We start from the raw sequence: 21,981 nt of genomic DNA, 5'->3' as shown, positions 1-21,981 counted from the left end.
AGATCGAGACCATCCTGGCTAACCTGGTGAAACCCCATCTCTACTAAAAAAATACAAAAAACTAGCTGGGTGAGGTGGTGGCGCCTGTAGTTCCGGCTATTCGGGAGGCTGAGGCAGGAGAATGGCGTGAACCCGGGAGACGGAGCTTGCAGTGAACTGAGATGGCGCCACTGCAGTCCAGCCTGGGCGACAGAGCGAGACTCCGTCTCAAAAAAAAAAAAAAAAAAAAAGAAAGAAGATATAAAGCAGATGAGAGAAAAATGAGATCTAAATGTGTACAGAATGAGAAACCAAGAAGAAGAAAATGGAATAAAGCTACAGGCACCCAGAAAAGCTCAGCACATGAAGCCACCACACATCTTCAAAGGCTCAACCGTGCCACAGGGTGAAATCCAGGGGGAGTGAGTGAAAGTCTGGCAAAGGAGCAGGATGACCTGATTCCCTTCCCCAGGCCTGTGGCCAGGCAGCTGCCTTTCCTTCTCTCGGGAGATCACGGGTGTTTGGTCAGTTTTGGTTTCCTGGAATGGTTGAACCGAGGATTTGGACTTGGAGACAGACACCAGACACAGCTGGAGGTGGAGATGAAGGGCCATGCTAAAAACAGGAGGACCGAAAAACATTCTGCTCACTGGACAGTGAGTTTCCCCAGCCTTTCCCTGTCCAGCTCTCAACACACGGGTAGTGAGAGAGTAACCATTACTTCTTCACTGCCCCTCACCCCTCCCAGCAAAGACTGGACCTCCCAAAGTGCTGGGATTACAGGCGTATGGTGCCCGAGGGATAAGATGGGCTTTTCTTTTCTGCCCAGCCTTGCTACAGTGCAGCGCTGTTCACATGCGCAAAGCACAGCATCCATCAGCTTCTTTGCACTTTACTCTTAAATACAAACGGACGGCCAAAGATGACCCAACACAATTCCCCTAACATTAAAAGCAGAGACTAGAGCCAGGTGCGGTGGCTCACACCTATAAGCCCAACACTTTGGGAGGCCAAGGTGGAAGGATCACTTAAGGCCAGGAGTTGGAGACTAGCGTGGGCAACATAGTGAGACTTCGTCTCTTAAAAAAAAAAAAAAATTAGCTGGGCATAGTGGCAAATGTCTTCCAGCTAGTCAGGAGGCTGAGGCAGAAGGATAACTTGAGCTCAGGAGTTTGAGGCTGCAGTGGGCTATGATTGTGCCACCGCACTCCAGCCTGGGTGACAGAGTAACATTTTCCTCTAAAAAATTTAGATGTAAATTAAAAAACAAAACAAAACAAAACAAAAAAACAGAAGGATGGGTGTGGTGGCTCATGCCTGTAATCCCAGCACTCTGGGAGGCCAAGGCGGGCACCATACGCCTGTAATCCCAGCACTCTGGGAGGCCAAGGCGGGCACCATACGCCTGTAATCCCAGCACTCTGGGAGGCCAAGGCGGGCACTATATGCCTGTAATCCCAGCACTTTGGGAGGCTGAGGTGGGCACCATACGCCTGTAATCCCAGCACTCTGGGAGGCCGAGGTGGGCGCCATATGCCTATAATCCCAGCACTCTGGGAGGCCAAGGCAGGCACCATATGCCTGTAATCCCAGCACTCTGGGAGGCCGAGGCAGGCGCCATATGCCTGTAATCCCAGCACTCTGGGAGGCCAAGGCAGGTGCCATACGCCTGCAATCCCAGCACTTTGGGAGGCCGAGGTGGGCACCATACACCTGTAATCCCAGCACTTTGGGAGGCCGAGGCAGGCGCCATACACCCGTAATCCCAGCACTTTGGGAGGCCGAGGCGGGCGCATGCACTCTAGCATGGGCAACAAGAGTGAAACTCTGTCTCAAAAACAAAACAAAACAAAACAGAACTAAAACAAATGGGAGAAAAAGTAACTCAGAGAGAAGAAAGACAATACAAGAAACAGAAGACAATTTAAAACAAAGACAGACAACTATAATTAATGTTCTTAGAACTATATGAGAAGGCTGGGCATGGTGGCTCACACCTGTAATCCCAGCACTTTGGGAGGCCAAGACAGGCAGATCACTTGAGCTCAGGAGTTCGAGACCAGCCTGGGCAACCTGGCAAAACCCCATCTCTACAAAACAATAGAAAAAATTAGCTGGTCATGCCTGCGTCCCCAGCGACTTGAGGGGCTGAGGCAGGAGGACTGCTTGAGCCCAGGAAGTCGAGGCTGCCGTGAGCCAAGATCATGCCACTGCACTCCAGCCTGAGTGACAAAAAAGGATACCATAAAAAATGAAAAACTCAGGGAAGAGCTCTTAGAAATCAATGTTAGCATAACATTTTGAAAAATTAAACACAAGAGTTGGAAGATAAGGCCAGTTGTGGTTGGGGTTACAGGCATGATCCCAGAACTTTGGGAGGCCGAGGTGGGTGGATTGTTTGAGCCCACGGTTTTGAGATCAGCCTGGTTAACACGGTGAGACTCTGACTTTACAAAAATAAAACAATTAGCCAGGCATGGTGGCACACACCCGTGGTCCCGGTTACTCGGGAGGCTACTCACTTGGGCCTGGGACCCAGGTTGAGGCTACAGTGAGCTGTGATCGTGCCACTGCACTTCGGCCTGGGAGGCAGAGCAAGACCCAGTCTCAGAAAAAAAAGAAAAAGAGGCCCGGCGCGGTGGCTCAAGCCCGTAATCCCAGCACTTTGGGAGGCCGAGACGGGCGGATCACGAGGTCAGGAGATCGAGACCATCCTGGCTAACACGGTAAAACCCCGTCTCTATTAAAAAATACAAAAAACTAGCCGGGCGAGGTGGCGGCGCCTGTAGTCCCAGCTACTCGGGAGGCTGAGGCAGGAGAATGGCGCAAACCCGGGAGGCGGAGCTTGCAGTGAGCTGAGATCCCGCCACTGCACTCCAGCCTGGGCGGCAGAGCGAGACTCTGTCTCAAAAAAAAAAAAAGAGAAAAAAGAAAAAGAGCCCGTAATCCCAGCACTTTGGGAGGCCACGGTGGGTGGATCATGTATGTGGTCAAGAGATTGAGACCATCCTGGCCAACATAGTGAAACACTGTCTCTACCAAAAATACAAAAATTAGCCAGGCACAGTGATGGGTGCCTATAATCCCAGCTACTAGGGAGGCTGAGGCAGGAGAATCACTTGAACCTGGGAGGCGGAGGTTGCAGTGAGCCAAGATTGTGCCACTGCACTCCAGCCTGGTGACAGAGAGACTCTGTCTCAAAAAAAAAAAGAGTTGGAAGACAAAGTTAAGGAAATCTCTCTAAGAATGGAATAAAAACAATGCAGATGGTAAATAAGCAAAAAAGGACAAGAAAAATTCAGGATCAATCATTACAGGATTGACATCCAAAGAAAGTTCCAGGCCGGGTGCAGTGGCTCACGCCTGTAATTCTAGCACTTTGGGAGGCCGAGGTGGGTGGATCACTTGCAGTCAGGAGTTCGAGACCAGCCTGGCCAACATGGTGAAACCCCATCTCTACTAAAAATACAAAATTAGCTGGGCGTGGTGGCGCAGACCTGTAATCCCAGCTACTTGGGAGGCTGAGGCAGGAGGATCGCTTGAACCTGGGAAACAGGTTGCAGTGAACTGAGACCGTGCCACTGTACTGCAACCTGGGCGACAGAGTAAGACTCCGTCTCAAAAAAACAAAACAAACCAAAAAAAAAAAAAAAGAAAAGCAGTTCTAGAAAGAATTCATAAGTTGAAACGTTCTGGAAAAGAAAAACTGTCCTTGGCATTCATTTGTTATTGTTCAGTGATTTTCAATGAATTAAAATTTTTTTTTTTTTTAAACTGGAGTCTCGCTCTGTCACCCAGGCTGGAGTGCAATGGTGCGATCTCGCCTCACTGCAAGCTCCACCTCCTGGGTTCACGCCATTCTCCTGCCTCAGCCTCCTGAGTAGCTGGAACTACAGGCGTCTGCCACCATGCCCAGCTAATTTTTTGTATTTTTAGTAGAAACGGGGTTTCACCATGTTGGCCAGGATGGTCTCGATCTCCTGACCTCGTGATCCGCCCGCCTCAGCCTCCCAAAGTGCTGGGATTACAGGTGTGAGCCACCGCGCCCGGCCGAATTCAATATTAAGAAAGATTACTAGAAAAGGAAGAATTGTCTTGACATATTGTAAACACAGATAACGAAGGCCTAGAAATCTGACTTACTGTCCCAGCAGAACTAGGGAGAAAACCCAAATTCTGACTTCTAGTAATCTTCCCTGGAAAGTACACGGCTGGTTTGCTTTAACATTCAAGGATTTCCAGTAAGAGTGTTTCAGCACTTTAAAATACAGCAAAGCAAGTAAACCTAACATTACTCTGACCTGGCAATGACGTCATAGAAATGCATTTTGTTTTCCCTCTCTTTGCTCAAAGCTTGCAGGAGACTGTTGTAAGTACCCGAGTCTTGCAGCTCCTCAATGGTATCTGCAATCACATCGCTGAAAAACTGCCTGTAAGAAGAAACAGACCAACAAAAAAATGAGTTAATCAGTTATGTTTTCGGCCCGGCGCGGTGGCTCACGCCTGTAATCCCAGCACTTTGGGAAGCTGAGGCAGGCAGATCACGAGGTCAGGAGATCAAGACCATCCTGGTCAACATGGTAAAACCCCGTCTCTACTAAAAATACAAAAAGATTAGCCGGGCGTGGTGGCACGCATCTGTAATCCCAGCTACTCAGGAGGCTGAGGCAGGAGAATCACTGGAACCTGGGAGTTAGAGGTTGCAGTGAGCCAAGATCACCACTGCACTCCAGCCTGGCAACAGAGCGAGACTCCATCTCAATAAATTAATAAATAAATCATATTTTCAGGCCAGGTGCAGTGGCATGCGCCCTAATTCCAGCTACTTGGGAGGCTGAGGTGGAAGAATTGCTTGAGCCCAGGAGTTTGAGATCAGCTGGGACTACATAGCAAGACCTGGTCTCAAAATATATATACATATTATATTTATATATATGTATTGACATACATATAAAAAATATGCATTTTCCTACATTCACAAAGGGCTACAGAAGTCACACAAGTTAAGACCCAGGCCAGGTGCGGTGGCTCACGCCTGTAATCCCAGCACTTCAGGAGGCCGAGGTGGGTGGATCACCTGAGGTCAGGCGTTCGAGACCAGCCTGGCCAACATGGTGAAATCCCTTCTCTACTAAAAATACAAAAATTAGCCAGGTGTGGTGGTGGGCACCTGTAATCCCAGCTACTTGAGAGGCTGAGGCAGGAGAATCACTTGAATGCAGGAGGCAGAGGTTATAGTGAGCTGAGATCACGCCACTGCACTCCAGCCTGGGTGACAGAGCCAGACTCTGTCTCAAAAAAAAAAAGAAAAAATGCAAAAGTTTGATTAGGTTTTTTAAAAAAAATTTGTTTTAATGATTTAACTTTTTCAAAATTATGAAATATTTCAAAAATTTAGAAAGTATAATGAATAAAATAATGAATATTTATGTATGTAACACCAAATTTAAATATTTTACCATGGTAGAGACTTGGGTTTTTTTAAAGGTTACATATGTCAGATATATCTGAAGTCTCTAGTCCCAGTCTCCTCAATCTTCCCCAAAGATAAACACTCTTCTGAATTTGGTGATTATTATTCTCTGGCATGTTGTGATACTTTTATTATGTGTTTGTGTGTTTTATTTAAGTAATACATGTAGTTTTACATGTTTTTATTTTTATTTTTATTTTTTTTGAGATGGAGACTCGCTCTGTTACCCACGCTGGAGTGCCGTGGCTCTATCTCGGCTCACTGCAACCTCTGCCTCCTGGGTTCAATGACTCTCCCGCCTTAGCCTCCTGAGTAGCTGGGATTACAAGTGTGGGCCACGTCACTCGGCTAAAAAAAAAAAGTTTTCTTTAATTTCTAGTTTGCTAAGAGGTTTTTGGTATTGGTTTTTAAATGATGAATACATGCTGAATTTTGCCAAATGTCTTTTCTGCATCTATTGATCTTTCTTTTTATTTATTTTTTTACATTTTCTGATGCTAAACTATTTTTGCATTCCTGGGATAATTCCAATTTCATTATGATGTTCCTTCTGGGTCGTTCTTTCTTTTTTTTTTGAGATGGAGTCTCGCTCTGTCGCCCAGGCTGGAGTACAGTGGCGCGATCTCAGCTCACCGCAACCTCCACCTCCCAGGTTCACACCATTCTCCTGCCTTAGCCTCCCGAGTAGCTGGGACTACAGGCACGTGCCACCACGCACGGCTAATTTTTGTATTTTTATTAGAGACAGGGTTTCACCATGTTGGACAGGCTGGCCTGAAACTCCAGACCTCAAGTGATCTGCCCACCTCAGCCTCCCAAAGTGCTAAGATTACAGGCGTTAGCCATCACACCCAGCCAAATGTTCACATTTTCGAGATGAGTAAACCAGGTTCAGGAAAGTTAAGTGACTTGCCCGTGGTCACATAACTAGTTTGAGAAAGAGCTGGCAATATATAATCCAGGTTTCCTAACGCCTAGTCGCTGTTCTTCATGATACTCTCCTAAGTGGAGCGTTAAAAAAACTGCTGTTTAGGCCGGGCACGAGGGCTCACACCTGTAATTCCAGCACTTTGAGGGGCCGAGGCAGGAGGATCACTTGAGTCCAGGAGTTCAAGACCTGTCTGGGCAACATTGTGAGACCCCCCGCCCATCTCACAAAAATTAAAAAAGAAAAAAAAAAAAAAAAGGCTGGTCATGGTGGCACATGCCTATAGTTCCCGCTACTCAGGAGGCTGAGGTAGGAGGGTGGTTCGAGGCTGCAGTGAGTCACGTTTGTGCCACTGCACTCCTGCCTGGGTGACAGAGTGAGACCCTGTCTCAAAATAATGATAATAATAATAAAATAAAAATTTAAAACTGCTCTTCAATGATTTGACATAGTTGGCAATAATTATAGTTACTATTTTCCTTAACAAAGAACTCAAGGGAGAAGGAGAGAGAGAATAGCCAGTTTCAGCTGGCATGGTAAGGAAGTCCCCTCTGCTTTAATCTTTCCAAGAAAACTAATTTTGTGGCCGGGCGCAGTGGCTCACGCCTGTGATCCCAGCACTTTGGGAGACTGAGGCGGGCGGATCACCTGAGGTCGGGAGTTGGAGACCAGCCTGGCCAACATGGTGAAACCCTGTCTCTACTAAAAATACAAAATTAGCTGGGCCTGGTGGACGTGCCTGTAATCCCAGCTACTTGGGAGGCTGAGGCAGGAGAATCACTTGGATCCAGGAGGCGGAGGTTGCAGTGAGCTGGGATCGTGCCACTGCACTCCAGTCTGGGCAACAGAATGAGACTGTCTCCAAAAAAAAAGAAAAGTAACTTTGTGGTTATTTTAAATTGTTAATTAATTAATTAGAGACAGGGTCTCACCCTGTCACTCAGGCTGGAATGCAGTGGCATGATCATAACTCACTGTAACTTCTACCTCACGGGCTTGAGTGGTCCTCCCCCGCCTCAGCCTCCTGAGTAGCTAAGACTAAAGCACGCCACCGTGCCCAGCTAATTTTTTTCATTTCTGTGGAGATGAGGTATCGCTATGTTGCCCAGACTGGTCTTGAACTCCTAGCTTCAAGCGCTCCTCCCACTTCAGCCTCGCAAAGTGCTGGGATCACAGGTGTGAGCCACCACCTGCAGCCAGGAAAGTAACTTCGACAAGACCATTCACGTTATGTTCTCTGTTTCTGCTTTCTTCAGCCCTTTTCTGCCTGTAAAGCCAACCTCCTCTGCCCAGGTCATCAGAACAGTACTTCTACTTCATAGAATGAGGTGTTGCCTGATTTAGAATTGCGAATAAAAGCCAGTTAAGATATTTAGATTTGTTGCAATTTTGTCTTTTGACAGTAGTATGTTACGATAAAGTAATTATTAATTCAATGCAATAAGACAATAATACATAAAGATGAGTAGAGCAAGGAAAGCATACACAAACTTCCTACAAATTCCCATTTTAAATTCATAAAGTGTTGTAGTTTTTTTGTTGTTGTTGTTTTGCTTTTTCAGTTTTTTTTTTTTGAGATGGGGCCTCACTGTCACCCCTGCTGGAGTGCAGTGGCACAATCACGGCTCACTGCAGCCTCAATTTCCCAGGCTCGCGTGATCCTCCCACCTCAGCCTCCAGAGTAGCTGGGACCACAGGTGCGCACCACCACGCCCAGCTAATTGTTTTGATTTTTAGTAGAGATGAGATTTCATATGTTACCCAGGCTGGTTTCAAACTCCTGGGCTCACGCAATTCTCCTGTAGCCGGACGAGCCACAGACAAAACTCCTCAGACACCGGATTAAAGAAGGAAGAGGTTTTTTATTCGGCCGGGAGCATCAGCAGACTCGTGTCTTAAGAGATGAGCTCCTCGAAAAAGAAATTCTTGGCCTTTTTAAAGACTTACAACTTTAAGGGGTCCACATGAAAGGGTCGTGATAAATCGAGCAAACGTGGGAAACATGACTGGGGGCTACATGCATCAGCTAACAGAACAGAAAGTTTTACAATGCTGTTTTCATACAGTGTCTGGAATTTACAGACAACACAAGTAGTTTAGGTCAGGGGTTGATGTTATTATTATTACTTTTTTAAACTCCAAGTTCGGGTGGTGGTGCCAAGGTTGTCTGGCTTTTTATCTTACTTTTGTTTCTTTCTAGCTTTTTGCTTTTTCTCTCCTCCTGTCTCGTGAACTAGGCACGGTGGGGGGAGGAAGGCAGCAGGAGTAGTAGTGGTCTCCTTCCTTACTCCCACCTTGGCCTCCCAATGTTAGGATCACAGGCCTGAGCCGCCACGCCTGGCCTGTTGTAGTTTTTATGTCTTTGATATTTTGATTTCCACTTTGATTCTGGATAACTGGTGGAGATGTACATTTTGTGAGTATACCCTGGGTTTCATATGGAATATAAATCTAAAACTAATCCCCTACAAATAATTGCGACTGGTATTTTGGGTTTTTCAGGAAAAGATATGAGCCACACACTGAGAATGAAAAGGACATGAACCGGGCAATTTATAAGCAGGATGCCTTTCTGTCTGATGCAGATATGGGCCAGATTGACTTTAGAGAGATCTTACCCTTGGTTAGGGTCTAATACCGAGGTCAGCAAACTTTTTCTGTAAAGGGACAAATAGTAAACATCTGGCTTTGCAGGGCATAAGTTCTCTTTGGCAATGACTCAGCTCTGCACTGTGGCATGAAAGCAGTCACAGACAACGTATAAACAAATGGGCAATGCCATATTCCAGTAAAACTTTTCAAAAACAGACTTCAGACTGGATACAGCTAGTGGCCCTGGGTAATTGCAGTAAACTCTCATTTACCAAAAGTTCTCAACATAATGTTACACCCTCTTAACAGGCTTCTTTGTCACTGAGGCAGCAAACGATAAAAAATTATGAGACAATGGGAATTTAGACTGCCTTTAAGAAACCTCAGGATTAAAACACAGTTTGGAATTTGGCTATATAGAATAATAAGAAATAGCTATTAATGGATAAAGCATCACATAAATAATAAAGATAAATAATAATAAATAATAAATAAATAATAAAGTAGCTATTAATGGATAAAGCATCACAATAGCTACCAATTTGTGCCAGGCACTAGGCTAAAGCCTTATTTCTAACCCTTACACTAATGTTGCAAGGTTGCTATCATTGTCACTTTTTTTTTTCGAGACGGAGTCTTGCTCTGTTGCCCTGGCTGGAGTGCAGTGGTGCCATCTCGGCTCACTGTAATCTCCGCCTCCCAGGTTCAAGCACTTCTCCTACCTCAGCCTCCTGAGTAGCTGGGATTACAGGCATGCACCACCACATCTGGTTAATTTTTGTATTTTTAGTAGAGACTGGGTTTCACCTTGTTGGCCAGGTTGGTCTTGAACTCCTGACCTCGTGATCTGCCCGCCTCGGCCTCCCAAAGTGCTAGGATTACAGGTGTGAGACCTGGCGCCTGGCCCATTCTCTGCATTTTTTAGTAATTGAAAACAGCCAGCGCGCCTGTCGTCCCAGCCCTGTGAGAGGATCACTGGAAGCCAGACGCTTGAGGGCGGCATGCTGTATGATACCTCTGTCAGTAGCCACTGGCTTCCAGCCTGGGCTACAGAGTGACCTCGTCTCTAAAAAATAAACCGTCTGCACGTATACGTCTGAAGGAAAAAAAAAAAAGAAAAAGATTTTAAAAATAAATAAAATAAAAATTGGAAACAAAGACAAACGGCCGGGCACAGTGTCTCACGCCTGTAATCCCAGCACTTTGGGAGGCAGAGGCAGGTGGATCACCTGAGGTCAGGAGTTCAAGAGTAGCCTGGGTAACATGGTGAAACCTGGGGTTTTGCTAAATAATACAAAAATTAGCCGGGCGTGGTGGCATGCACCTGTAATCCCAGCTCTTCAGGAGGCTGAGGCAGGAGAATTGCTTGAACCCGGGAGGTGGAGGCTGCACTGAGCCGAGATCACACCACTGCACTCCAGCTGGGCGACAAGAGCGAAACTCCGTCTCAAAAAAAAAAAAAAAAAAAGAAACAAAAAAGAAAAGACTTAATAACTTATGCAATATCATATAGCCGCCTTGCTTTCTATTCATATCACCCTGCCTCTAGGCAGTCTTGAGCTAATTTTATTCTCAGCAGTCATTTTGCATACACAGTAATGACTAACCCGTAGAAGAGAGCAGTCAGCCACCCGGGCACCCATTCTCTCATCTATGTATAAATACGTAAGTCCACTGCCAAATGTCTTCCCTCCTTACCTATCAATCTGAATTTTCTTCAGTGTCTCCGTAGTCATGATGGTCTGCCTTGCAGGTTTTTTGAAGAGAAGATCCTGAGTCTTGCAAAACTCCACAGCGAACTGGCCTCCTTGTCTGATTTCTGGCAAGCTGGGTCTTTCCTTGGTTATTAACGGACTGGGTGTTTTTGTAACTGTTGAAGCCACTGGAAGTTTGTCTAGATTCTTTCCTTCTAGATTCATTTCTCTGCTTTTCTTTTAAAACAATAAACAGTATTAGAAATAATTTTGTTAAAGAGACAACCACAAGAAAGAGGCCTTTGTCTACATTTTTCAATGTTATCGTCTCTGACTTCTACCCTATCCTCCAAGAAAATGTGCAGCTTTCTTTAGCCACACCAAACCATGCCCTGCTGCTAACTTCACACAACATTCCCCCTCTGTCATTCCCCAACTTACCACCTGCTACACTCTGCTCAAAAGTAAAGTTCTTTGTGAAATATCTCTGTTAGCAGGCATTTCTCATATTGTAATTTTTTATAAAGTATCTCCATCAGGTCGTGGTTTCTAGGAGGGAGGGGACAGTGTCTTAGCGATCTTGGTTCCCCTTCAAAAAAAACTTTTTTTGAAGACTAGTCTCAAGTTATTTTTGGAACAAGATTGGATATTCAATAAATGTGGCCATCTTTACAGTCCCATTGCTTAGAACAATGACTAGCATATAGCAGAGACGCAAATGCTCATTGAACATATGAACATGAAAAATAAATTAAAAAAGGAGAATCACACTAAAAGCAGAGGTTGATAGTACATTTAGTGGCATGGTGTAGATTTTGAGGATCATGGAGGGAAAAGCCAAAATCATTTCTTTTTCAGACCCAAACTTGAATATTAAGGGACCACAGGAACAGCATATGCTTTTCAGTTGATGATGCCTGTATAAATTAAACTGTGGCTAAACGCTTGAGCCACTGAGAGGCCACACAATGCAGTGACTACACATGTGGGTTCTGAAACCGTGTTTGAGTCCAGCTCCATCTCTCAACTGTATTGACCTTGGGCAACTATTTAACATCTCTGTGTCCGCTGGTAAAATAAACGGTTATTATTTTAGATTCTGTCTAAGGCAATAAGGGGAAAATGTAAGGTCTAGGAGGCCCCACTGTCTTTTTTCTTTTTTCTTTTGGGACGGAGTCTCGCTGTCGCCCAGGCTGGAGCGCAGTGGCACGATCTCGTCTCACTGTGACCTCTGGGATGTCCCATTTTCTGAGTTCCCTAACCACTATTCCTCTACCTTTATACTTGGACATCTGGAAAAGGACGCAAATGTGTCACATGGCCTGACTTACCTATTACTAGAAAGAAATGTGAATTTTTAGAATAAAATTAAAGAAATGAGCTAAGTGTTCTAGTTGACTCACTAAAAAAAATTTTTTTTTGAGATGGAGTCTCACTCTGTTGCTCAGGCTGGATTACAGTGGCACAATCTCCACTCACTGTAACCTCTGCCTCCCGGGTTCAAGCAATTCTCCTGCCTCAGCCTCCTGAGTAGCTGGGATTACAGGCGAGCACCATCATGCACAGCTAATTTTTTTGTATTTTTAGTAGAGAAGGGGTTTTGCCATTTTGGCCAGGCTGGTCTCAAACTCCTGACCTCAGGTGATCCACCTGCCTCGGCCTCCCAAAGCGCTGAGATTACAGGCGTGAGCCACCATGCCTGGCCTCTAAAAATTTATATATATATAATTTATATATTTTATATTGCACACACTATGTACAAGACAGGGTTTTTTACTGTAAAGAAAAAGAGAAGAAAAACAGTATTCCCTGCAAGAAAGTTCTTTCCAAACTTTGGTCAAATCACTCTCATTTATGGTAGAACCAGGTAATTAATATATGTTTCATCCTTTCATTTCATAATTCTAATACAGGAAAATGTACCTGGAGATGGCCTTAGCTGTAAAAACGGCTTTAAGAGAGGGATAATGCTAACCTTTCCTTTCAAGGTTGTTAAGAGGCTAAAGGATGTCAAGCCTTTGGGAAAGAAAACATCTATATACATACTAACATTTAAAAATATATAGCCTAGGCCCTACGGGGCAGCAGCATCCTCAAATTCATGAGTCAGAACAACTATAGTACCATGAAATAAAAACCAAAAAATATTTTAAGAGATTCACAATTTTTAAAAGATATGAAACTAACATATTGAGAAATGGGCTTTTAAATTGCTATTAATCAACATGATTATGGTAAAGTTACCATAATTATACATACTAAATATTACTATTTACACTACAGCAAAATCCCAAGGGGGGTTTCTGTTGAGTCAGAAAATTCTGTGGGTAAAAGGTCACTATAATAAACCAGAAAAAAGCAGTGCAAAAGTTTCATTCTTTTATTTACTGGAGAAGTGACTGCTGCTGAATACTGTCGATTAATTCAGCGTTTTCATTCTTGAGATTCCATGATGGCAAGTTAGGCTGACAGCAGGTAGCATTGAAAAGACTTCATTTGTTAACTGAATGTCTTCCCATTTGTTTGTCCTTCCTTCCTTCCTTCCTTCCTTCCTTCCTTCCTTCCTTCCTTCCTTCCCTTTCTCCCTCCCTCCTTCTTTCCCTTCCTCCCTCCTTCCTTCCTTCCGATCCCTTCTCCTTCCTTACATACCCTTTTCTCTCCTTCCTTCCTTCCTTCCTTCCTTCCTTCCTTCCTTCCTTCCTTCCTTCCTTCCTTCCCTTTCTCCCTCCCTCCTTCTTTCCCTTCCTCCCTCCTTCCTTCCTTCCGATCCCTTCTCCTTCCTTACATACCCTTTTCTCTCCTTCCTTCCTTCCTTCCTTCCTTCCTTCCTTCCTTCCTTCCTTCCTTCCTTCCTTCCTCCCTTCCTTCCTTCCCTCCTTCCTTCCTTCTTTCTCTTTCAACAAGGTCTCACTCTGTCACCCAGGTTGGCATGCAGTGATATGACCTTGGCTTACTGCAGCCTCAGTCTCATGGGCTCCAATGACCGTCCCATATCAGCCTCCTGAGTAGCTGGGAATACAGGTGTAGCCACCATGCCTGGCTAATTTTTGTATTTTCTTGGTAGAGATGGGGTCTTCTCTGCTGCCCAGACTGGTCTCAAACTCCTGGCCTCAAGCATTTCTCCCACCTTGGCCTCCCAAAGCACCCATTTTATTTTTGATTCTTGTTGAAGGAGATAATAAATAGGAAGAACACACCAGTCTCTTGTGTTCTATTTGTTAGCCATCTTAAATTGTTAAGATTAGACTCTTATTTTAAATGCAATGGAAGATTTTGTTCTTAGATTCTTATCTGTTTGGCCTTCATAAGTTAACAAGGAAGTTAACTTACATTATACAATTCCTGTGATACTTGTATTATTTTAAAACTACCCCAAAACTCATAGAAGGCTGGCACTACAAGGGATCTATGGGTTATTTAGGTAAAACTCCATTACAACTTACAAATGAGAAAACTTAGACCAAAAAAGTGAAGTGACTGCTAACAGCACAAAACTATATCCCAGACGCCTCCTGACTCCAAAGCCGTTGCTCCATAAAATCTTTTTTTTTTTTTTTTTTTTTTTTTTTGAGACTGAGTCTGGCTCTGTCACCCAGGCTGGAGTGCAGTGGCCGGATCTCAGCTCACTGCAAGCTCCGCCTCCCGGGTTTACGCCATTCTCCTGCCTCAGCCTCCGGAGTAGCTGGGACTACAGGCGCCCGCCACCTCGCCCGGCTAGTTTTTTGTATTTTTTAGGAGAGACGGGGTTTCACCGTGTTAGCCGGGATGGTCTCGATCTCCTGACCTTGTGATCCGCCCGTCTCAGCCTCCCAAAGTGCTGGGATTACAGGCTTGAGCCACCGTGCCCGGCTTGCTCTATAAAATCTTATCTAAACTTTTAAAACTTTAATGAAAGCTTTAAGAACCCAGACTGTATGTGTAACAATAATAATTTTAAAAATTTGAAATTTTAATGGAAAAGTAAAGGGAAATGTAATTTTCTTCTCTCGATAAATATAGACTTCTTTACTGTTAGACATGAAAATCAAAAACAAAACAAAACAAAACAAAAAAAAAGAAAAGCATTTTACCCTCTCATTTATGTAGCAATTTTCATTGGTCATAGAATCAGACATAAGAATATCTTCTGGGCCGGGTGCGGTGGCTCACGCCTGTAATCTCAGCACTTTGGGAGGCCGAGGCGGGCAGATCACTTGAGGTTGGGAGTTCAAGACCAGCCTGACTAACATGGAGAAACCCCATCTCTACTAAAAATACAAAATTAGTTGGGTGTGGTGGTGCAGGCCTGTAATCCCAGCTACTCGGGAGGCTGAGGCAGGAGAATCGCTTGAACCCAGGAGGCGGAGGTTGCCGTGAGCCCAGACACTCCAGCCTGGGCAAGAAGAGCGAAACTCCGTCTCAAAAAAATAAAAATAAAAAAAATAAAAATAAAAAAGAGTATCTTCTGCACAAGTTATATAATGCTATTATGTAAAACTTGATAAATATGTATTTCTATTTGTAAATTGTTTCCATTTTATACCTACAACCTAAGTTATTGAAATGTACAAGAGCTAAACATGTATAAAGACTTTGCTCACTACTAAATTAATTTTCTAATAACTCAGTGCTGCTTCACAGAGCAGTCCAAAACACGATTGAAAATGTAAGGGCTTGGCTAACCAGGTGAAACCCCGTCTCTGCTAAAAATACAAAACACTAGCCGGGCGCGGTGGCGGCGCCTGTGGTCCCAGCACTTTGGGAGGCCGAGGCGGGCGGATCACGAGGTCAGGAGATTGAGACCATCCTGGCTAACACGGTGAAACCCCGTCTCTACTAAAAAATACAAAAAACTAGCCGGGCGAGGTGGCGGCGCCTGTGGTCCCAGCTACTCGGGAGGCTGAGGCCGGAGAATGGTGTGAACCCGGGAGGCGGAGCTTGCAGTGAGGTGAGACCCGGCCACTGCACTCCAGCCTGGGCGACACAGCGAGACTCCGTCTCAAAAAAAAAAAAAAAAGAAAATGTAATGGCTGACACAGTAATGCGGCTGGATATTCAGGAAGGCAAGTTACAACGTATTCACCAATGACAAGTCATTTTAGATTAAAGCGAAGTGAAGGCCGGAGCTGAACTTCCTCCCCCTAGTGTTCAGTTAGGGTTCAGCAGCTGAGAAACACAAGCTGCGCGGACGGCTTAGTCATTCCCTCTCTTCCGTATTGTACTTATACTGATTTCCGTACAGGCCTTTTTGGATAATGCCAATATAGTGGAAAAGGATATTCTGTCCGGTAATGTACCTTCAGTCATGACCATTTCACTCCATCAATTGAGAGTACATATCTCAGATAGGTAGTGTAGCCCTTTATCTGAAATAAAGGTGCTATTTCCCAAGTGATATTTAATGGCACCAGCCTGGACAACACAGTGAGATCCCATCTCTACAGAACTTTTATAAAAAATTAGCCAGGTGTGGTAGTGCAGACCTGTAGTCCCAGCTACCCAGGAGACTGAGGTGGGAGGATCACTTGAGCCTGGGAGGTAAAGGTCGCAGTCAGCCGTGACAGCACCCCTACACTCCAGGCTAGGCCACAGAGCGAGACCCTGTCAGAAAAAAAAAAAAAAAAAAAAAAAAAAGAAGAAGAAGGAAAGAGAGAGAGAAAGATAAATCAATACATTTAATGAGATAGGTACTATAAATGAGGGAGAAATAAAAAATAAAGCAAAAGTAACTCATCGTCTCATCGTGAGCGGGTAAATACCATGCAGACGCTCTGTCTTCCTTCGTACTGAATGGGCATGATGTAGTTTAGAATAGAGAGCTGGTCTGTGGTGTCCTCCAGAACTGCCGAGATCCTCAGCACATCTGGAAGCGAGAGTGGCTCTCGGGTTTCTAGGATTTCTGGGATGGTTTCTACGTCTGTTTCTTTAGGTAGTCCGTCTTCTTCTACGGTACTAGGTGGTTTGCCTGTCACTGACACTGTCATCTCAGAATGCCAAACTTTTGGAGGAAGGTTTGAGTCTTCCAGGCTGTCTCTAAGGAAAGAATAAAGAAAAAATAAGTCAGCGACCAATATTTAAACATTACTTTAACTCAAAAGTACAGGCAGCAATGTGCTGGGCTCCTGTGATATTCTTGTTGTCATATAATATAACCTAGATTAAAAAAAAAAAAAGTAGGAGTTTGAGTGTGATTCTGCTAAATATCTTCCATTTTGACCAACCAAAGGCAAACAACTTACTTTTTTTTTTTTCCTTTTTTTGAGACGGAGTTTCGCTCTTGTTGCCCAGGCTGGAGTGCAATGGCGTGATCTCAGCTCACCGCAACCTCTGCCTCCCAGGTTCAAGCGATTCTTCTGCCTCAGCCTCCTGAGTAGCTGGGACTACAGGCACCCGCCACCACACCCGGCTAACTTTGTGTTTTTAGTAGAGACGGGCTTTCTCCATGTTGGTCAGGTTGGTCTTGAACTCCCAACCTCAGGTGATCCACCCAGCTCAGCCTCCCAAAGTGCTGGGATTACAGGTGTGAGCCACCACACCTGACCTACTGTTTAATAAAGCTATGTAGCTCATGCAATTTGGCTATGCTGATCAATTTGAATTTGAGCCAAAATTAACTTTTTTTCCCTAGGAGTATCTTTAGATGCTAACCAAAAGTGTCTCCTGATGAGTGAAAAACAGAATGTGGTATCCAGCCTCCAAGGTGGCCCAAATGATTCTCACTTTCTAGTATTAATGCTTCTGTGTAGTCTACGCCACACTGAGTAGGACCAGCCTATATAACCGGAAGGTTATTGTGGCAATGACGGAGTGGGACTTCCACGGCTAAGTGATAAAAGACATCGCAGCTTCTGCCTTCCTCTCTCAAACCTCTCAGTGTGAGGGATGACAGCTGCTTCGGCATGAGGACGTTTCAGCAGCACTGTGGACACACCCGTGAGGGAAAGGAGCAAAGGCCTCTTGCCGGCAGCCTGCACCAACTTGCCAGCTCTGTCAATGAACCACCTTGGCAGTGGATACTCCAGCCCCCATCAGGTCTTCAGATCATTGCCATCATTGCCACCCGTGGCCAACTTCAAGTGCAGGAGAGACCCCAAGCCAGCACCATCCAGCTAACCTGCTCCTAACCTTGGGACCTGCAGAAACTGTGGGAAAGAATGAATGTTTGTATTTTAAGTCACTAAGTTCTGGGGTGATCTGTCGCACAGCAGTAGATAAGGTATACACAGACCTTTCACAGAAGGCATAATTTAAATACATGTATACAAAAAACATAGGAATTGTAAACATACTCTTCCATTCTCCCGTAGTTCCGTTACCCTCCGTGGAATATTTATAATCTCACAGAAGTGCGGCTACCTAAAATGGGAAGGAAACACTGAGATTAGTTTATGCAAGTCTTCAATGATGTTTCAGTTATTTCGATATCATTTTATTCAGAGAAAATTAAATGATTACGGGAGCTGTGACTGTCACCTCTTTGTGCAGAGTGGAGCAGTCTCAGAGGCGAAAGAAACATCGACATCACGGACCGCAGGTCTATGAAGAAGTTGACGGAATTCTTACTGCTCTACCAAACTCAAGACACACGCACTCTGTGGGCCTCTTCTTAAGGTAAATTAATGTTCAACCTGGTTTTAGAGTGTTCCATGGTATCACAATTTTAATTGGTAATCTCTATATACTTGATTTTTTCTATCATTCTAATTACTCTAACATTTAATTAGATCACTCAATCCATCTTATCCGCCAGATAACGGAATTTGCTCCACGTGTGCTTAGAGGAATAATTGAGATGACATTTAGAAAAACTGTATTAATTGGGGCCGGGTGCGGTGGCTCACGCCTGGAATCCCAGCACTTTGGGAGGCCGAGGCGGGCGGATCACAAGGTCAGGAGATCGAGACCATCCTGGCCAAGATGGTGAAACCCCGTCTCTACTAAAAAATGCAAAAAATTAGCCAGGCGTGGTGGCGGGCGCCTGTAGTCCCAGCTACTCGGGAGGCTGAAGCAGGAGAATGGCGTGAACCTGGGAGGTGGAGCTTGCAGTGAGCCGAGATTGCGCCACTGCACTCCAGCCTGGGGAACAGAGCGAGACTCCGTCTCAAAAAAAAAAAAAAAGGAAGAAAGAAAAACTATATTAATCCTGGAAATCGGAATCAGTTTGACACGGCTGTCAAGATGCTACCCCTCCAGAGTGCACCAGAATCCTTTCTGCTTAAATGAGCTTTGCAGTGAGAACACCTGTGGAGAATTTTGTGTTGTGCTGAATGGACAGTGAGTGTGAGTTTCCAATGTAAATTCGTCCACAATAAAGTAACTCTGAGAGAGGTGGTGCAAATATGACTCTTGCAACAAAAATCTGATACGCAAAAATTCAAACATATAAAACAGAATCTTCCTATAAATTTGAAAAAATACTTCAAACTAGCCAGATTTCCTGATGCAGGGGCAGTTTTAGGAGGAAGCAGCATCGTATTAAGCAGAATATCTTTCTTTTTTTTTAAGATGGAGTTTTGCTCTTCTTGCCTAGGCTGGAGTGCAATGGCGTGATCTCGGCTCACTGCAACCTCTGTCTCCCGGGTTCAAGTGATTTTCCTGCCTCAGCCTCCTGTGGTGTAGCTGGGATTACAGGCACATGCCATCACGCCCGGCTAATTTTGTATTTTTAGTATAGACGGGGGTTTCTCCCATGTTGGTCAGTCTGGTCTTGAACTTCTGACCTCAGGTGATCCACCCGCCTCGGCCTCCTAAAGTGCTGGGATTACAGGCGTGAGCCACTGCACCCGTCAATATTTTTCTTTTGATGATGTTGATTCTTTGTTTTCCACTTTCTTAGGCTTTGGGCATAACAGGTAACTGTGCTTCCCAAGGGTAAGACAGGGCTGCGCTTGTGCAGATTCCAGCGCCTTCCTGCCGTTCTGGCTTCCCATTCCTCATGCGAGAACCCAGTACTCATTCCTGCCACCTTCTTCATCTGGATATCAGCATCCTCCTAATCCAAACCATTACCAAGGCCTGTGGATTCTGCCTTCTTTTTTTCTTTTTTGAGACGGAGTCTCACTTTGTCCCCCAGGCTAGAGTGCAGTGGCGCCATCTTGGCTCACTGCAGCCTCTGCCTCTGGATTCAAGCGATTCTCCTGCCTCAGCCTCCTGAGTAGCTGGGATTACAGGCACCTGCCACCACACCTAGCTCATTTTTGTATTTTTATTAGAGACGGGGTTTCACCATGTTGGCCAGGCTGGTCTGGAACTCATGACCTCAGGTGATCCACCCACCTTGGCCTCCCAAAGTGTTGGGATTACAGGTGTGAGCCAAGGCGCCCAGGCGGATTTTACCTTCTATTTTTGTATCTCCCAAGTTGGACCTAGTTGTTGCTGTGTTTGTTTGTTTGATTTTTTCCTTGTTTTCTTTTTTTGCTTGAACTACTCCAACAAGCACTAAATTGGAAGTGATCTTTTAATTTAAATTTTTTTTTCTTTCTGATATACTGACAGAAGGTTCAGGAAGTGATATTTGAAAATGGAAAATCTGACCATGTCCCTCCCTAGAACCCTTCAATGGTTTCCCATTGCCTTAGGACAAAGAACAAAATTCTTGACTTGGTCCACAAGGTCTGTATGGTCTGGGCCCTCTGTTCCTCTCTAGACCCAACTACGATTGCCCTTTCCTTGCTCTCTGGGCTCCAGCCACAAGGGGCTTCTTTCAGTTCTCCTATGGACTCATGCTCCCTTGCAACTCAGGGTCTTTGCACCTGCTATTCCTTCCAGTGGAACCACTCTTCCCTCACCTCTTCACCTTGTAAAGTCCCACTGACCCATCACCAGCTTAAGACAGTGTCACTTTTCTAGGTGAAATCCCTAACATTTTCTGTGCTCTGGGAGACGGACCCATATGGAGTATGTCCATGGGAGATTCCAGAAAGAGATTCAGTGTAGGGAAATGAAATCAGGCATTTATTCTCCCTGCTCCTTCTCTGCCAGAATATCACTGGTTGGTTCTGTTCCTCTATCAAAGGTCATGGCTCCTGTCAGGCAAAATTCTCTCCAAACGTCTCTCTCTGGTCTTAGGTAACTATTTCTTTCCTAGATCCCAGGAGACTCCAACATCCCTTGTAGTTTCACTCCTGCTTTACCTTTTTTTTTTTTTTTTTTTTTTTTTGAGACAGTCTCACTCTGTCACCCAGGCTGGAGTGCAGTGGTGTGATCTCAGCTCACTGAAACCTCCACCTCCTGGGTTCAAGTGATTCTTGTACCTCAGCCTCCCAAGTAGCTGATTACAGGCACACACCACCATGCCTGGCTGATCTTTGTATTTTTAGTAGAGACAGGGTTTCACTATGTTAGCCAGGCTAGTCTCAAACTCCTGACCTTAAATGATCCACCCACCTCGGCCTCCTAAAGTGCTGGGATTACAGGCGTGAGCCACTGCGCCCGGCCCATACTTTGTTTTAAAAAGTATTCTGATCATGCTTTACTAATGGGTCATCACCTGCAGTTTGAAAAATGCCTTAAATGACCCTCGTCCAAGTGATCCTTTCCCTGACTCCTCAGGCCAGATCAGGCTTCTGGGCATTCATGCCACTATTTTCCCGCAGAGCTCGGTTCACAGTTGGTTATGTTTATGTCAGTTTCCCCACTAGACAACTGCTCCACGAAAGCAGCAACATGACAACGATGCTCACAGCTATATCAGGCGCTAAGTCTCAGTGCTCAGTAAGTGTTTGTGGAATGAATAATACATGAGCAAACGAATGAAACTCACACTTCATGTGTTACTCCTCCCAGGAGGACTTACATATAGAACTTTAACAAATTAATATCTAATGGTGAAATTTCTAGCACATTTCTTCCTGGGACAGAGAACACTGAGTAGGGTAGTAGGCTACAAGGTACAAGTTCCATTCTGATGTATTTAAGAGAGGATCTGATTTCTTCCTGGGACAGAGAACACTGAGTAGGGTAGTAGGCTACAAGGTACAAGTTCCATTCTGATGTATTTAAGAGAGGATCTGATTTTAAAAGTGACTTATTTACATCTATTTCATACAACTTTGGAGTCATCCTTTACTCCTCTCTCTCATTCCTCATCCACCAGCAAATCCTGCCAGAATTTAAATATATTCAGAATTCCAGTACTCATCACCTCTGTTTACACAGCATCACCTCTCATCATATCACTACAGGAACCTATAATTATCTTCCTGCTGGTGACTTCGCCTCCCTTCAGTCTCAACACAGCGACTTTGTCAATAAGGAAGTCAGATAGAGTCACCCTTCTGTTCAGAACCCTTAAATACTTCCTATCTCAAAGACGGGGAAGCCTCTCTTACATACTT

At 44.8% G+C, this 21,981-nt stretch overlaps 1 protein-coding gene across 16 annotated transcripts in view; it reads right to left on the bottom strand.

Moving 5' to 3' along the window:
* Positions 1-21,981, bottom strand: part of IQCG (IQ motif containing G) — a 69,674-nt gene that overhangs the window by 37,451 nt on the left and 10,242 nt on the right. For 9 of the 16 annotated variants that reach the window (XM_077991062.1, XM_028843519.2, XM_028843514.2 and 6 more), the window contains 4 exons: positions 17,935-18,001; positions 16,405-16,678; positions 10,671-10,903; positions 4,281-4,409 (listed from right to left, as the gene is read on the bottom strand). In XM_077991062.1, the coding sequence (XP_077847188.1) occupies positions 4,281-4,409; positions 10,671-10,903; positions 16,405-16,678; positions 17,935-17,942 (644 nt within the window). In that variant the 5' untranslated portion in view covers positions 17,943-18,001. Of the gene's footprint in view, positions 1-4,280; positions 4,410-10,670; positions 10,904-16,404; positions 16,679-16,884; positions 17,788-17,934; positions 18,002-21,981 lie in introns of all 16 variants that reach the window. The other 7 variants (XM_077991064.1, XM_077991068.1, XM_077991066.1 and 4 more) reach the window with 1 other exon arrangement.

The sequence above is a fragment of the Macaca mulatta genome, chromosome 2 (genome assembly GCF_049350105.2).
Source record: "Macaca mulatta isolate MMU2019108-1 chromosome 2, T2T-MMU8v2.0, whole genome shotgun sequence".
NCBI lineage: Eukaryota > Metazoa > Chordata > Mammalia > Primates > Cercopithecidae > Macaca > Macaca mulatta.
Note: the sequence above shows the minus strand (reverse complement) of the source record. Positions and strands in the feature narration are given on the sequence as shown.